At 35.4% G+C, this 17454-nt stretch overlaps 1 protein-coding gene across 1 annotated transcript; it reads left to right on the plus strand.

Annotated features, from left to right (window-relative positions):
* Positions 1-7290: 7290 nt before the first annotated feature.
* Positions 7291-11702, plus strand: LOC149030182 (sorbitol dehydrogenase). Its single transcript, XM_089142500.1, has 6 exons — positions 7291-7674; positions 7785-7852; positions 7977-8213; positions 8896-9186; positions 10981-11168; positions 11337-11702. Exons 1-6 carry the CDS (start codon positions 7563-7565, stop codon positions 11527-11529), a joined length of 1089 nt encoding a protein of 362 aa, XP_088998626.1. The 5' UTR covers positions 7291-7562; the 3' UTR covers positions 11530-11702.
* Positions 11703-17454: the final 5752 nt, after the last annotated feature.

A 17454-nucleotide genomic window follows, 5' to 3' on the forward strand; every position in this document is an offset into this window, starting at 1 on the left:
TTACTCGTACGTCTTATAAACCTAAAAATAAGATTATAAACCTCATGAATTTATCATTTTAGCCTCAACTTATAAACTTACCTCTTTTTTTTTTTTTTTTTTGTGGGAAAGCCTCAACTTATTTTAGAAGTGATAATCTGCTATTTGCTCAACCAGTAAGCCTCAAAGGCTTATACAGATGGGGATTTTCAATTAATATCGTATAGTGGGTCCAAGGAATGCTTGTCTGATATCACTGATCTTTCTAATTCTATCACTGTAGTTCAAAAAAATAGTTATTGTTCTTACAGAGTACAATGATTAGTTTCTTCAACATTCAGGTGTTACTACTGAGGAGTTACCTTGTTCAGGCCTTGATGTTGATCCCAATGAAGCTAAAAATAAAAAGAAGCACGTAGAGGAAATGTAGATCTCATCTAATTTTAAAAATTTTAGAACTGTTGATATAGTAATAATGGCAAATCCAAAGACTTCTTCTAGCACTTCTGCTTCTTGAAAATTGAAGAACTAAGCTAAGATAACCCACAACACTATGCAAGTATTTCTTGCAAACTCTTATGTGCTCGAAAGAGGAACAAAAAACCATGAAACCTTGGCAATAGGGTGAGGAAAGCTGCCCTTAACTAGCCATGTTTGATAAATGACGCTAATCTGCTAGAACTGTCAAGGGAGTGGTCGACCCTTGACAAAACAATATTTGCTCTCGACATTGCCTAGTGCTCCTTCTGGAAACTAAGCAACTTGAATCAGTGATGAATAGTATTTCAACATCAATTGGCTTTTCTGATGGTTTTGCTTTGGATTTTATTGGGAAATTTGGTGGAACAACACTCTTTTGGAACAATATGGTTTCTTCAACTCTTCTTTCAACTTCTTTAATTTTTTTAATATGCTTGTGAATGTAAATTCTCTCAATATTAAATTTAGAATTACTTTGAATTATGGTGATTCGAAATTTGATCAAAGATCTAAGAATTGGGATGAATTAATTCAGCATAGCATAATTGTCTCCTTCAATGAAATGCTTAGTAACAAGGAGAAATGGGGAGGAAAATCTAAGCCTTTAAGACAGATTGATAAATTTAGGAAAACAATTTCGAACTATAATCTCATTGAGCTCAAATGCTCAAAACCTTCTTTTTCTTGGTAAAACAAAAAGAAAGGCGAAGCCCTTATTAAATAAGATCTTGACAAAAAAATTTGTAACGCACTGTAGTTAAATGCTTTTAGGAATATTAGTGCTCATAAGTTAGCTATGGTGGGTTCTAATCATTCTCTTCTAGAAGTCACTCTTCCAAAATAGAGAAGAAGAAATCCCATAAGGTTCATGTATGAAACCAAATGGGAAGGGAGTAGTGACCTTCAAGATCAAATCTACAAGGGTTTGTCTACAAACCTCCATTGATCCCTGCTTATGTCTTCCAACAAAAAAATCTACCCATTGCACCAAAACCCTGAAATCTTGGAGTAAAACCTTAGTCTCTGATGCTTCAAGAGAAATTAAAAAATGCCAAGAGAATTTAGAAATAGTTCAACAATCCAAGCCTTCTAGTCAGTAAGTTCACTTTGAATTGGAGTTATCAAACAAAATTGTTTTGCTAATGAAGGAAGAAGAAAAATATTCCCATCAAAGATCTAGGGTTAGTTGGCTTAAAGAGGGGGACAATAATACATTTTTTTTTCATTTGTTTGAGTCACATGAGACATCGCAATGGGATTTATAAGCTAAAATACCAAAATGGTCAATGGCTTAATTCTGGAAGTGATATGTCTCTTGAAATCAATGGTTTCTTTAGGGATCTCTTCACCTCTTCAAATCCTCAATCTTCTCACATTTTCACATCAACAATTCAACCTTGCATAGCTAGTGTGGAAAATGACAGACTGTGTAGGGAGTTTTCCTCTGAGAAAATAAAAGTTATTCTCTTTCAAATGAAGGGTAACAAATCTCTTGGCATTGATTGCCTTCTTCTAGGTTCCATCATGGGAACTGGGACACAATAGGGCCTAACCTTATTTCTATTGTCCAACATTTTTTCAAAGTGGGTTTTCTTTTAAAAAACTTAAACAGGACTATCATAACTCTTATTCCCAAGAAGAAAAATCCTCAGATGGTGGGTGATATTCAACCAATCATTCTTCGCATTGTTCCTTATAAAATCATTGCTAAATGCCTAGCAAATAGGCTTAAGCCGATTATCTCTTCTCTAATTAGTGAGACTAAAAGTTCTTTTGTCCCTAGTAAAGCTATCTCGAACAATATTTACTTGGCTCACGAATGTTTTCACTTCATGAAGCAATCAAATTCTAAATGAGGATATATGTCACTTAAACTTGGTTTATGCAAAGCATATGATAAAATGGAATGGTGTTTCATTAGAGACACTCTAAGATTGTTAGGCTTTGATAAAAAAAAAATGGGTTCAATGGATTCTTCAATGAATCTCCACCATTGAATATCACGGATTCTTCAATGAATCTCCACCATTGAATATCACATCAAAATCAATGGGACACTTTCGAGCATAATATCTCCTTTTTGAGGCCTTAGGCAAGGGTGTTAGTTGAGCCCTTACATATTTATCTTGTGTCATGAAGTCCCCTCTAGGAGGTTGTCATGTACAATTGGATATCCGTTTCCTTGGCATGAAAGTGGCCCGATTCACCCCTGAGTCAAACCATCTTTTCTTCACAGATGATTGCATGATCTTTACCCTTACAAAATCTGAAAGTGCTTGCAATCTTATGCAAATTCTTAATGATTATGAGGAAGCTTCAGGTCAACACATAAACAATTCAAAATCCTCCATTTTGTTTAGTAAGAAAGCCCCTCCTCATACTAGATTGCACATCACTCAAACAAAAAATACAAAAGAAGTGTCATCTCATGGGATCTATTTTGACTTACCATCAAGTATCGGAAAATAAAAAAGCCAAGTATTCTCATATATGTATGATAGGCTTTAGTCAAAACTAGATGGTTGGAATGAAAAGCTTTTTTCGCAGGAAAGGAAAGAAGTCTTAGTTAAAGCATTTTGGCTTCGGCTCTCCCCACCTAAACCTTCTCAAATTTTTTCCTTCCCAAATATTTGAGCAACATGTTAACTTTAGAATCTGTTGGATAAAATGGGACGAGTTATGTAGTTCAAAAAATCAAGAGAGTATTGGGTTTAGATATTTCCATTCTTTTAACAAAGCCTCATTGGCAAAACAAGGATGGAGATTGCTAACCCAACCAAATCCTCTCTGGGCCAGAACCTTCAAAGGTAAATATTTTAAGGATATAGAATTTTTGGATGCCCAGACTTCCAAAAGAGGGTTTTGGGGCTGGAAAAGTATTTTAGCTGGGAGAAATGTCCTCAAGAAAGGGTTACTTAGGGGCATAGGTAACGTCTTATCAACCCGAGTTTTTGGGGACCTATGGATCCCTCACCTGCTGTCTCCTTTCCCTTCTTTACCTCATGTTGCTATGGGACCCATTTTTGTTGGTGATTTAATTGACTGGAGGGGAAAATGCTGGAAATTTGATCTTTTAAATGCTTTTTTCACCCCTAATGAGAAAATTGCTATATTATCAATTTCGATTTCAAATATGGAAGTTGATGATTTATGGTTTGTTTGAAGTTAAATATGCTTATTATTTTATCAAAATTTTTGATGGGCTCTCAAATTCCCATTCCTCTTCCACAAACATTAATTGGGGTAGGTTATGGAACATCAATACCTTACCCAAAATAAAAAATTTCCTTTGGAAAACTACTCATGAAGGTATTACAATTCAAAAAAGCTATGTTTGATAGAAATAGCTCTCAATCTTCTCTTTGTATGTTTTGTTCATCTCAAGGTAAAGTACAGATTGAATCTGTTACTATGTTTTGTTTTATTGTGACTTTGCCAAGCAAATTTGGAGAGCTTCTATGTTGCGTCTTGATTCTTCTAAGTTTAATGACAAGTAATTACATGAGTGTTTAGATCATTGAAGCTAAATTATGATCATTAAATCAAAAGGATCATGCTCTTACTTATGCAACATTATCTGTTGGGTGGTTTGGATTAATAGAAATAATATTTTATTCAATTGTAAATCCTTTTCTCTTCTAGACTCTCTAAACTCTTGTAACATATTGCTTTGTGATCATCTAATCCTAGTGATGTTCATGTGGATACTCCGGCACCTCAAACCAACTTTAGCATGTTCGTTGATGCTGCTTGGGATCCCTCTCCAAAGCATGCTAAGAGAAGTTGCATTTTGTGAAGCCCTATGGGCAAATTGGGCAAATTCATAGTTGCAAAAACTTTGTTCAGTTTTGGGTTTTCAGCTCTCATCATGGACCTTGATGCAATTAGAAACGTCATTTTTTTGTATTTTGGAACTTAGGATCGTGGTAACATTTTCTAATTGTCTAATTGCCATTAAGGCATTAAATGGCCAAGTGCAATCATTGGATTGGCCAACTAACATTGTCATCCTAGATATTTGAAAGCTTTTAATTACTTTTTCCTTTATTAGATTTAGCTTTATCAACAGGTTCTTAAATGCTCAAGCAAACTTTCTTGCTAGGGGCTCTAAGGTCTTTCACCATTGTAAACCCCTTTTTCTTGCTCGGGTCTTCAACTTGAGAGTTTAATATAATTTTAGCTTTGTTTAAAAATAAAAAATGAAATTAAAAACAAAAAATAAAAAAACAATAAAAGACTGTAATTTTACGTAAGTAGATAACTTGTCATACATAGTGCATAGCATAACTTAGAGAGCGACTTCATGCATTCACAGGTGGTATCTACAGAGGATATAAGATTCAAACCTTGCAACACAAGACCTATGAGCTCTGGTAGAAGGTCATAAGGCCAAGGTTTATATGGTCATAACTCATAAGGGTTGCATATTAATAACCCGTTCAATTCTTAGGAAATATCTTCTATTGCCTTCGTTGAAAATAGCTACAAATGTTGTTCGTATTTTTTTATTTTTTAAAATTTCAAATGTCTGAGTAGTACGAAGACTTTAAAGCATGACATAGGGAAATTCATGTTAAATGCACTTATAACGGTATGCAAGTATCAGAAAGAGAATTTTCAAAGGTGTCAATTTGCAACCTTGAACCTTTAAAACCGAACCAAACCGATGGCCGAACGTTAATGGGCTGTGTTAGGGCTAAGGGGGCGAAGTCCGAACGATTTCGGGTTTGTTTAGGTCAACTCGTGTGCAGCCCACTAGCCCAAACAGAATGGCCCGAAACCAAACTACAACACATTATAACCCGTTAAGACTTAACTCTGTAGACTTTAATTTCACTGTTGGCTTTTTCAAAACTACAGTCCAGGCTTTATAAGATAACAATTATGATGTAAAGTCCTGTAAATTGCAAGGGGCATTCTTAGATTCTGCTCTAGAATGGATTTATTTTTGTTTCTAACAGCTTTCATAAGCAAATTTGCTAATAAAATTGCATGTGATTAATAGAATAGAGCACCTTCGATAAAATAACCCATATACAAACCCCAAATTGTATTCAAACTATGAAACAAGCTAATTGATTTGGTATGCTTTTAATTTAGAAAGGTAGCTTGTTACTATGGGGTGAAAATTAAATTACTAATATACGTCACCGAGTGTGTGCGAACCCAGAACAGCTCTACGTTGACAGTTAAATGTAATTCTTTATCATAAAAGCTTTGTTTTTACTTATTAAACGAGCTATCAATTCTTGTATTGAACTTGAAACAAATCTGAACTAGCCCATTAAGATTTGAACTAGATCAGTCCGAGGCTAATTGGATGGAATTAGAAAACCTGTAAATTTTAGACAGATTCAGTCCAAAAGTTCAAAATGTAAGATCCAAGACGTAATTATAATTTTTAATTTGAAATGGGCTGAAATAATAATGAGTTGGTAATGATCTATGATAAGTAAAAAATAACAACCAATCGGGTCAAATTACGGTCGATTCAATCGCCCCCAGTTGAGACCGGTTCAAGAGTTAAATCCTAAAGTATCATAAGCATGAAGCAACTTGACGGTTAAGGAAAGAGACATGATCCCATTGAGTTCGGGATAGACAAATTGTGCCCAATATGAAAACTATCACTATCTTGGATTGAGGAAAACCTTACAATTAGACAACTACAGATGAGAGTTGTTGTTAGTTTTTTTTTTTAATTTTATTAAAATCTATATTATCTATATATATTAAGTTTCAAAATTAAATTTTTGCATTTCTTTTATTTAATTGTTCTGTTAGTGTGTGGGACCCATGAGGTAAACCCAACATTTCCTTGCATGTGGTGTGTAATTGAGACACTTCTCACACTTGCATAATTTATATTACAAAGTTAATTTCTTTCTTTGAATTTGTCTAAGTGTTGTGCTCTAGCTTTTGGCTCCTTGAAGGGACTAGAATAACTAATTCATCTTCTAGTTGGAGGTTGCTTTATCTTGGAGGTAGTGGTGTGAAAAACCCTTGGTAGTAGGGTGCATCAATTACCCTAAAGACAGAACTCAAGGTATAACTCAACCTCATTGATTGGTGGTTCGTTCGATTGTAACATCAAGCTCTCCGGATTGGCTTAGAATCTTCATCTTTCAATTGTGTTGCAATTTTATTTTTTGTATTTTGTAATACAATTACCCCAACACTTGTAAATAAATCCAACGGTAAAAAATAAGAGATAAACCCTATACAAACTAAAGCACAACACAAAAAAAATGTAACTAAATGGTTTCCCTCCACTCTCATATTTCAATTAAGTTTTACAACTCACTAGAGTTTTATGGTGATCTACTTATTGATTTAACCTTCGGAGGTGGCTTCCTGATTGCAGAGTTGGCTCACATCTAACTTTGTTTTGCAGGAATTCAGAGGTTGATCAATTTTTAGACACATCAATCTCAAAACTGAACCTGAACCATTAACCTCAATTGAACCCCTCCTGTATCTAAACCATTAACCCTAATTGAACCCAACTCGTACCCAAAAGGGCCAAAACAGTTAACCCTAATTGAACCCAACCCGTACCCAAACCAATCAAAGCCACGGCTGAAACTGAAGCAAAACCAATATTATGCTAATGGAGGTTACATAAAAAAATCCCAGTTCCTGTTTTGGAAGGGTATTATTTTTTTCGGACAATTATTTTACATATACGGATTTACCCCTATTGCCAAAAAGATTCGAGCCCTTAACTTTCTAATTTAGAAGGGCATTATTTGGAAAGAAATATCGCGTACTTGGGATGAGAGGAACGAGTGTGTGGCGGATCAGGACAAAAATAACGGAACAAAATTTTATCCTCAGAACTGCTTGTTCGAGAAGAAAAATTCCAGGGTGGGAAAAATCAGAGAATTTCTAGGGGCGCAGTTGGAATCGAAGTCTAGAATTTACTAAATTTCACGCTATGTATTTGATTCTTAGTTTTGATAATTAAATATAATGGAATAAAAATAGCGGGTTTTCAGTTTCATGCTTTGTCCTATATAACCTTCCAAGTTGATTTTAATTTCTGAATTGAGTGAAACTGAAAAAGTGATCATCCAGAGCTGAAGAAGAAGAAGAAGAAAAAGATGGGTAAAGGAGGAATGTCTCATGGCACTGAAGGTGCAGAAGAGAACATGGCTGCTTGGCTTCTGGGTGTCAATAATCTCAAAATTCAACCATTTAAGCTTCCTCCTGTTGGTTCGTTTCTCCCACTCCATAAATTTGAGGAAAATGATTTACTTTTTAAAATTTAATTTTAATCGAGTTCTATTGTTCAAAATCAAGTTTTGTTTTCCCTGATTTTGCAGGTCCTTGTGATGTTAGAGTTCGGATGAAAGCTGTGGGTATCTGTGGGAGTGATGTTCACTACCTTAAGGTGGTATCTTCACTTCCTTATCAACCCATTTTCTTCTGAAAAAATTGGGTGTTTTTTGCAATTTTTTGTATAAATTTTATTCTGTTCCTGATTGATGCTAATTGATTCTTAATGGTTCCTGCAGACAATGAGTTGTGCTGGTTTTCTTGTTAAAGAACCCATGGTGATTGGACATGAGTGTGCCGGAATCATAGAAGAAGTTGGTTCAGAAGTGAAGCATCTTGCTGTGAATGATCGTGTTGCTTTGGAACCTGGGATCAGCTGCTGGCGCTGCGATCTTTGCAAAGAGGGCCGCTATAATCTGTGCCCTGATATGAAGTTCTTCGCTACTCCCCCAGTTCATGGTTCTCTAGCCAATCAAGTATCAGATTTCTCGCTTAAAGTATTTTTGAAAGTATTTCTTAGCTGAATCAGATCTTATCGTTGTCACTGTTTAGCTTCACCTTCAGATGTTCACTGAATATTATGTTAGGGTTAGGGTTTAAGCACAAGTTGCTTAAAGCTTTACACCCTGAGTCTTTAGTTTGAAATACCCAGAATGTTGCTTCCATCTAGTATTTATAGAACCACATTTGGGTTCTATTGGTAATTGGACTCTTCCACAAAGGCTCATTACACCATTAGATTGTAACTAATCTGATGGCCTATATTAGAACATAAGTTAGGTATAACTTGAATACCTCAACATAAGTTGGGTATGTCAACATATTATTCGGTTTCAACCATGCCATAAAATCTAATGGCTCTAATTTCTGCGTGTTTATGCAAAATTATGGATATAGATTTACTTACAAATGTCTCCAATTGTTCTTTAGGATGTTGATGAATTCTTTGAGTTCATCATGTGTTATAACAAAAGCACGCTTCTATATTCAAAGATTGTATTGTAAATACAATATTGAAATAGGAAGTTTCACATATTTAAATGCTGTATGGATTAAGGCTTATGCGTAAAACTTATTTGCTTAGTCCATGACATCATTATCAGTTTATTGGCTATCATGTGCTTATTTTACAGGTTCTTTTGTTTCCATCTTGAACAGATCGTGCATCCTGCAGATCTATGTTTCAAGCTGCCTGACAACGTAAGCTTAGAAGAAGGGGCAATGTGTGAGCCCCTTAGTGTTGGCGTCCATGCTTGTCGCCGTGCTAATATTGGCCCTGAGACAAATGTTTTGATCATGGGAGCAGGTCCCATTGGCCTTGTTACAATGTTAGCTGCTCGAGCTTTTGGAGCCCCCAGGATTGTCATTGTGGATGTTGATAACAGCCGCTTATCTGTTGCGAAAACCCTTCACGCCGATGAAGTTGTTAAGGTTTCAACAAATGTTCAGGTACTTTCTCTCTGAAAATGTCTTTTTCATCAGTGTTACCGCAACCATTACTAAAATATCAAAGGTTTTGTTACAATGTAAATCAAGTTGACTGATCTATACTGGAGAAATGAATTGGAAAATACTGTTCTGGGTTTCATGGGAAGAGATAGTGGGATTGTAATTAAGTAAGTTCTATTGATTTTTAACCACAGGTTTTAATGCCAGGAATGACTAAACTATACAATATATTGTAATTAAGTAATTGTGGCAATCCTAATCCCCTGGAAGTTCAGTAGCCCTTCCTTTTGGGGCTTATTAAAAGCTGGCAAATGTATGCAACATTCACTTTGTTGCACCCTAATTTCTAACTCTATATTTTAATAACAATTAGCTGCTATCAGTTGCCTCACTAAAATACTAATTATTGTCTATTAAGTTACTGACACTAAAGCTTGTGCTCAAGTAAAATTTGAAGCTTAGGTTGGAAGATAGATTCTAGATTCTTAAATTCTGCATTTGTTAAGAGAACTGGCTTAGGTAAAGGAATGAACAGAGAAACTAGGGGTAATGATACTGAAGTGTCAGGCAGGCGATAATCCAATCTGGAGACCACATTCTTTTCTTGATATTTAATTAACTCAAAAATTAGAGAACAAGGGACCCTGGCTTCTATCATCACTAGGGAAATTAAGAAACAAAGAGACAGAGCTAAGGTAGAGCTGAGATAACCTATGATCTTGGTAGAAAAGATCATAATCCAGGAACTCACCTTAATATAGCATACATGGGGTTCATGCTCATCTGAATAATCTTCACAAGGAGGCTGTCATTGACAATTATTCATCATAGTACAGCACTACAGGGTGGTTCTATAGTTTGATCATATTGCACCCTAACTCAGATACTTGGTCTTGATGGATACTTCCATTTCTTTGCAGCTTTTGTGCTAGATACTCCAAAATAATTATTTTTTCTGAATCTGGGTCAAAAGCTAGTAATATTTGTGAAACACCTCAGGAAAGTAGAAGTATTTTCTTCTCAAAAATTCCATTCTAAAGGAGTTCAAAGGAAATATGTTGACATCGGTTTGTTAAAGCAATTTAGTCTGCCGAGGTTTATTCTTGTGGCTGGAGATCACTATATGATAGTAATCAGTTTTTGGGGTATCTTATATACAGTAATCTGCTATTTAAGTCTTGTGGTCTCAAGTACACTGCAATGTACTGGTACTTGTCTTTGTATTTAAAAGAATTCTAAAATCTGTATATCTAAAGAATAGTTAAGTAATTAATTATTGATAGTTAGCAGCGCTTCCTGTCATTTATGGTAGCATTACCTCGCATTTCATAATCCACTTTCGTTTACTTCAGTTTGAACTTTTGTTGGGTTAAGCAATGGTTTCTGTCAACTGGTTCAGGGTGAAGATATTGAACTCAGATTTTGATCTCAGATCTATGCTATTTGCTCACATGTGAAGTTGGTCATGGTCTTGTCATATTTCAAGTGCCATTTGCTCAATTTTTTTTAAGAATGCTAATTTCCAGGCATTCTTCTTCAAGGCGAGTATTCTAATTTTAACTGACAATTTTTGGAAGCAATCTTTCTCTGGAAATATTACTGGTGCCCTGGCTTTCGCTTAATTCTTGTTAAGAAGGAATGTTGATCTGGCCTTGTGCACTGGATACAATCTTCCTTTTTCCCCTTTTTTGGTGGGCGAAGCTTGCTCTAGAAATATTCTGGTTCCTGAAAATTACTTCTTTCTTCTCCCTCTTAATTTCACATAGAGAAAACCTTAACTAAATTCCTCTGCAGGATATTGCTGAAGAAGTGGTTCAGATAAACAAAGCTATGGGAGCGGGAGTGGATGTGACTTTTGACTGTGCAGGTTTTAACAAAACTATGTCTACAGCTTTGAATGCTACCCGTGCTGGGGGTAAGGTGTGCCTTGTGGGAATGGGCCATAATGAGATGACTGTTCCTCTAACACCAGCAGCTGCAAGGTATCTGATTTTTTACTTTTGTTTGCTAAATTTCACTGTTAAATCTCAGAAAGAAAAAGATTTTTTGCAGGTCCAAATTCCTTGAGTATTTAGCTATGACATTTCTCTATCTGTTTGCTATTCAGATTTTCAATGGCTTATAGTTAATTTTGGTGTTTTTGGTGTCAGAGAGGTTGACATTGTTGGTGTGTTCCGTTATAAGAACACCTGGCCTCTTTGCCTTGAATTTCTGAGGAGTGGAAAGATTGATGTGAAGCCCCTTGTAACCCACAGGTTTGGGTTTTCACAAAAGGAGGTAGAAGAAGCCTTTGAAACCAGTGCTCGTGGAGGTAATGCCATCAAGGTGATGTTTAATCTGTAGATGAAAACACCACCTTCATGATTCCTATATTAGGTTGGATCTATTTGTAGTCACTTCTGTTGGAGCTGCGTTTGTATATATTTAAAAAGAAACATAAAAGCATAGTGGTTGGACTTGTTTCTAACCTCCTTTTTAGAGCTACTTATAATGAAATAAATTGAGTTTTCTTATTATCTTCAGCTTCTGCAAGTTGTACTGCCCTTATTGCTATTTTCCTCTGTTGGTGATATCTTCAGGATATTCATATTAGCCCATTGAGGAAGACAGATCTACAAAATAACTACCATCTCTCTCTCTCTGTTTCTTTTCTTTTTTTTCATTCTTCCTCTCATTTCTAAGTCATTCTTCTTCGTCTTCTTTCATTTTTATTTGTATTTTTTTAAAATTTTTAATTTCACATTTTCATGAAGCTGGATGAGAATGCTGAACATGAGCTTGGGGGTTAAGAAACAGATCAAATAGGCTATAGGTACATATTGAACTGGTTAAATAAATTAACCAGTACAATACAATATCAATATGACTCTTTTGTTTTGTTTTTGTTTTTGTTTTTTTTTTTTTTCTATAAAAAAAAACATGATACAACATTCAATGTGAATGAGACGACACGGGTACTTAAGGCACCGTTTGTTTGCTGGAATAAAAGTGGGTTGAGAATAAATTTTAAAAAATAAATTTTTTCATAAAATTTTTAAGTATGGCTTGTTTGGTTCACTTGAGTGAGAAAATTGGCAAACAAACTTTTTTAAATTAAAGAAAACTAGTTTGCTGGAGATGGTATACTAATTTTTTCACCCCCTGTCTTTTTAAAACCTCATAAAATATGGAATGTGGATCATCTCCCCTAACAAAGAGCACTCTATGTTCCTCCGACAGCTTTAGAACTACAAACTATATGAGGTCCACAAGCAAAAAATAATAAAAATTAAAAATTAAAATGCATCACTCTAATCCTGTGGGCCCCTTTGTAATTTGTGGTCAATAACTATCAAAGAGCACAGAGAGCGGGAAATGATCCGGTTTTAGATGAGATTTTGTAAAAATGTGTAAAAATCAATAAAATATGATCCATATTTAACATTTTTTCATCAAATTCCTTCATCTCCATTTTTTCTCTCTCTCATCCCCATTACATATGATTGTCCACATATTTATTATTTTTACCCAATCTTTGCAAATAGAAGGAATAAATGAACAAACCAATTTCACTACAAAACCTAGAAGGTACCATTAAAATTAGCCAACCTATCCAAATTGACAACAACCAGAACCTTTGTCTGACCTTGTGAAAGCTCGAGAATGGCCCAGAATCCAACAACCAGTCCATTAATATCAGTAGTTTCTAGTTAACCATTAGTCATTACCCCTTAAAGAAGGCAGGTAGCCCTGTAGCATCTGAAGGATTCAAAGCTACAAAGTCTTCTTCAAAAGGCAAAGTAGACTAAGAACGAGTCAATCACCTATTGCATTCACTTTCTTTTAAGACTTGTGCTCACCTAATCTACCTGCTCTGACGTTTGAGATGGGTTTGGAAGATTTTCACACACCAAAACCATTATTTCAGAGTTCTATAAGTATGGACTGGAACTGGAGAAGATTAAATTAACCTATTATTTCAAGTTTCTAACTCACCATGGAAATCAAGCTCACAAAGAAGTCAGTGAGAACAGTAATAACCTTGTCTGATGCAGCTTCCTGGTACTGTTCGATTTTTCTTGTAGCGTTTATCTTGTTGGGTACTTTCATGGAGAGCTCTTTCAGAGAAGAAGAAGAACCCATGAGAGGAAAGCAATTCCTGAGCCAGCCCTGTGATGAAATATATGTTGTTGGTGAAGGGGAGACTCTGAACACCATCAGCGACAAGTGCTGTGATCCTTATATAGTGGAGAGGAATCCACACATCCATGACCCAGATGATGTTTTCCCTGGACTTGTTATCATGATCATTCCTTCTAATCCAGCCTGCATCAACACCAAAACAAGTTACACAGGGAGGTGAGAGTCAATATTATTACAGCAAAGAGACTCTGTGTCCTATTGGTTGGGCTCAACTTCAGTGGTGCGCATTCTGAGCGGCCTATGGTTGGGATTCAACTTCCATTATGTGGTTTTTTTTTTTGTTTTGACGGGGATGTTTCAATGGGTGTAGCCTAAAAAGTAACAAAAACAAAAAAACAAGAGTTGTTGAGATCACCAATTTTGATCATTATCAATGGCAGCTCATTGCTGTGCATTCATCGTGCAACACTAAAGCATGATTACTATTAGTTTTTCTTTTCAGTTGTCTTCTTCGGCTACATTGCCAAAGTAACTTTTATACATAACTTAAATATACAGTCAGAAATCTGTCTAGTTCAATATGGGTGATTTTTTTTTTGGAGTAATATTTGTTTATTTCATTTTTCTCTTGTAAAACTGATGTGGAATTTAGTGTTTTCGACTCTAGGATTTTGAGAGTTTGTATTGCTGACTTTACATGATGAAAGTCCTTCATTTTCGTTTGTAGAAACGATACATCACCAAGATCTGTTCAAAGAAAATCTGCAAGCGATCCTAACAAGAAAATCAGCAAAACCATTGTCAACCCTAGAAGATAACTGAAAGAAATTCTACTAAATAAAGAACATAGCCTCAAATGACTAAACTACAGTACATTCAATCTAAAGACATTTGAATACCTTGGAGAGTACTAATAACATGTAAACAATCCAAAATAGGCTCGCGATTCGTGGTAACCAAGAAAATTATTGCCGAAGACATAAGGATGTGCATGATAAGAAAAGAAGGCCCAATCCAGCCCAGCTTGTAATTGGTGTTCCCGGGCTGGGCTGGGTTGGGTTATGATGATTCTCCCTTCCTTTCCTTGGGCCTGTGGGCCTACAATATTGGTTGATAATGAATAATAAATAAATAAATAAAGAGAAGGTGGTGGCTAAAGGCCCTGTAAATTGCTTGGCCGAACGGTTTTAGAAATCTTACCATTAAATTTGAACCATCTATCATAAATGGTTCAAATTTAATTCAATATATTTAATGGAAGGATTCTCCTTCCTTTGCATGAGCCTGTGGAACGCAGTATGGTTGTATGAACAATAAATAAATAGGAATCTTATGGGCCCTACTATGGGGTGTAATCTTTTGTGCAAAGATTCTGGAATCACAAGGAACCAAAAGGATTACCATGATTCTGATCATGTGGTTGGGAGGCATAAAAGCATTACCATCACTCGTTATTGGTTATTGGGTGGGCCAAGTGGAATATAAATATTTTTTGGAGTGCAAATCATTGATCGCACTTGTTCCTAATTTTTACTTCCACGTGTCAAACTTGCAATGGACGCACAACTAGCCTTAGGAAGGGGAGATTTATGACTGTCTCCATTCTGAATTTTGCTTGGAAGCAGTGTAATTAATGTGCTAATCGGTTAGTTGACCGCCAAATTCACTGTTCAAATTAAATTGGAATTGTTTAATTTAACAATTTGCATGTGGATTAATCAAACGGTTTAAATCTAAATTTGGACAGAGTAGCGAATTTGGGCCGTCAGTTGCACCCAAGCAAAATACCTCCATTCGCTATCACTATGTGAGATACCTTTAGCTCCATTATAACAGTGGTGGGGCCACCATGAAGAACAATGTGTCTTGTTACTGTACGTTTCATTTTAGTTGTTGCCACGTGGTATCTCTTTTGTCACTCTCGGAAAGTGATACATGACAATTTTAATATCCAATTGCTGTAACCAAATCAGAATTTCAAAAATTGCTTTGTGTTGCCTTCCAAGAACTAAGTGGGAGATAGTTGCACTACAACAAACAAAGATTTTTCTCATTAAAAAAAAATAAAAAGAAAAGATTCCCCCGCCCGTATTTTGGTCAAGAAGACATTCATTCAAACCAAGAAAACAAAGATTCATGTTCTACCAAAAAAACCATTTTTTTCTAATCCCTTCGCTGGTCGATCTAGACTTAAATTTGGACTGTTTAATTAATCTTGTTACTTAAATTTTAACAAATTTTTATATGTATTAATTAAATGGTCTAGTTTAAATCTGGACAGATCAATGAATTTGGGCCGTCAGTTGCACCCAAGCAAAATCCCTCCAACCACTATCACTTCATGAGATAAATTTTCCTCCATCATAACAATGGTGGGGCCCATCATAAAGAACCATGTGTCTCATTACTGTATGTTTCATTTTATTTGTTATCATGCGGTATCTCTCATGTTACTCTCGGAAAGTGATATATGAGTTTAATTAATCCACTCAAGTTTTAACAATTTGCATGTGTATTAATTAAATGGTCAATGTTTAAATCTTGACAGAGTAATGAATCTGGGCCGTTAGCTACACCCAAGCTAAATTTCTCTATTCATTACCACTTTATGACATACCTTTTACTCCATCATAAAAGTGGTGGGGCCCACCATAAAGAACAATGTGTATCATTACTGTATGTTTCATTTTATTTGCTTGTCATGCAATATCTCTCCTGCTACTCTCAAAAAGTGATACATGATAATTTTAACATCCAATTGTTGAAACCAAATCAGAATTTCAAAAATTGCTATATATTGCCTTCCAAGAATTTAGTGGGAGATACTTGCACTACAACAACTCAACTAGCAAAACTTTTTCTCATTTGAAAAAAAAAAAAACGAAGATTTTTTTTCTTCTTTCTTTTGGTCAATAATACATTCATTCAAACCAAGAAAGCAAAGACTCATGTGGTGAGTATGTATTATGGTGATAAATGGGTGATAAATGACGAGTACTATTTACACTCGCTCAACCTTAACCATTAACCACTTTCTTCTACGGCCCTCCCACGTTGTTTGGTCCAAATTTAAATCTAGATAGAACAATGAATCTAAGCCGTTAGCTGCACCCAAGCAAAATCCCTCCATTTGCTATCATTTCATTAGATACCTTTTCCTCTATCATAGTGTATCAATAGTGCTATTTGGGGAGATTTTGGACCGAAAAACACTTAACCCAAACATGGCTCATTAGCAAAATAATGGTTTCAAGCAGGTTTCGGTTTGGTGTGGTTTGGGTTCGGGCTCACTAACTAGTTTGGGTTAGCGACTTAGATTCAAGTTGACTAACGGTTTATGGTGTGCAAGAAAAAGAACAAGAAAAAACAATTGAGCATCCTACAACAAACAAAAGCCAAAATTTCATGCAAAGCAAAATTGTTATTGGTTAATTTCCATTAATAAAATTAAAAGTCATTCCACGTTGTGGAAAACTCACTTACCCTATACAAATCAAGAACCTAAATAGTGAGTAATAACATAAAGACTGCAAGTTCATTCCTCTGGCTCATTGAATGGTCATCCATAAACCCATAAACAAATTCTTAAACCAAAATCCCTTTTAAATTCCATTTTGTGGTATGATTGACCGTCTTGAAATTGGGTTCTTGTTTTGTGAAAATGTAGATTTTTCCCCCCTTTCTATGAATTCGTTTCTTTTTTTGGGTTGGTATTTAGTTTGACATGCAAAATAAATACCTCTAGATTAGACAAGTATTTACTCAATTTAAAAAACTTAATACATTCAGTTGGACATTCATACTTAGTCATTTTGATTGTCCCTTACAAGTAGTAGAATGACTATTTGATCTTTGAATTCATGTTTAATTTTTATAATTATCTATACCAACTACCTAGTGGTAATATAATGATTTAAATAGTATTTAACAGGTTGCAGTTCGGTTTTGGGCTGATGAGGCCTCTACCACCCTTAGTCCAAAGACAACCCATTAAGGTTTGGTTCTGGTTATAACAAGTCGATGCAGTTCGAACTACAAATTGACACCCTACTCTATCATAACAGTGATGGGGCCCACAATGAAGAACAATGTGTCTTGTTACTGTATGTTTCCTTTTAATTGCTATCATGCGGTACCTCTCCTGTT

This window comes from Hakea prostrata, chromosome 1 (genome assembly GCF_041222555.1).
Source record: "Hakea prostrata isolate BN-2017 chromosome 1, UWA_Hpros_2, whole genome shotgun sequence".
NCBI lineage: Eukaryota > Viridiplantae > Streptophyta > Magnoliopsida > Proteales > Proteaceae > Hakea > Hakea prostrata.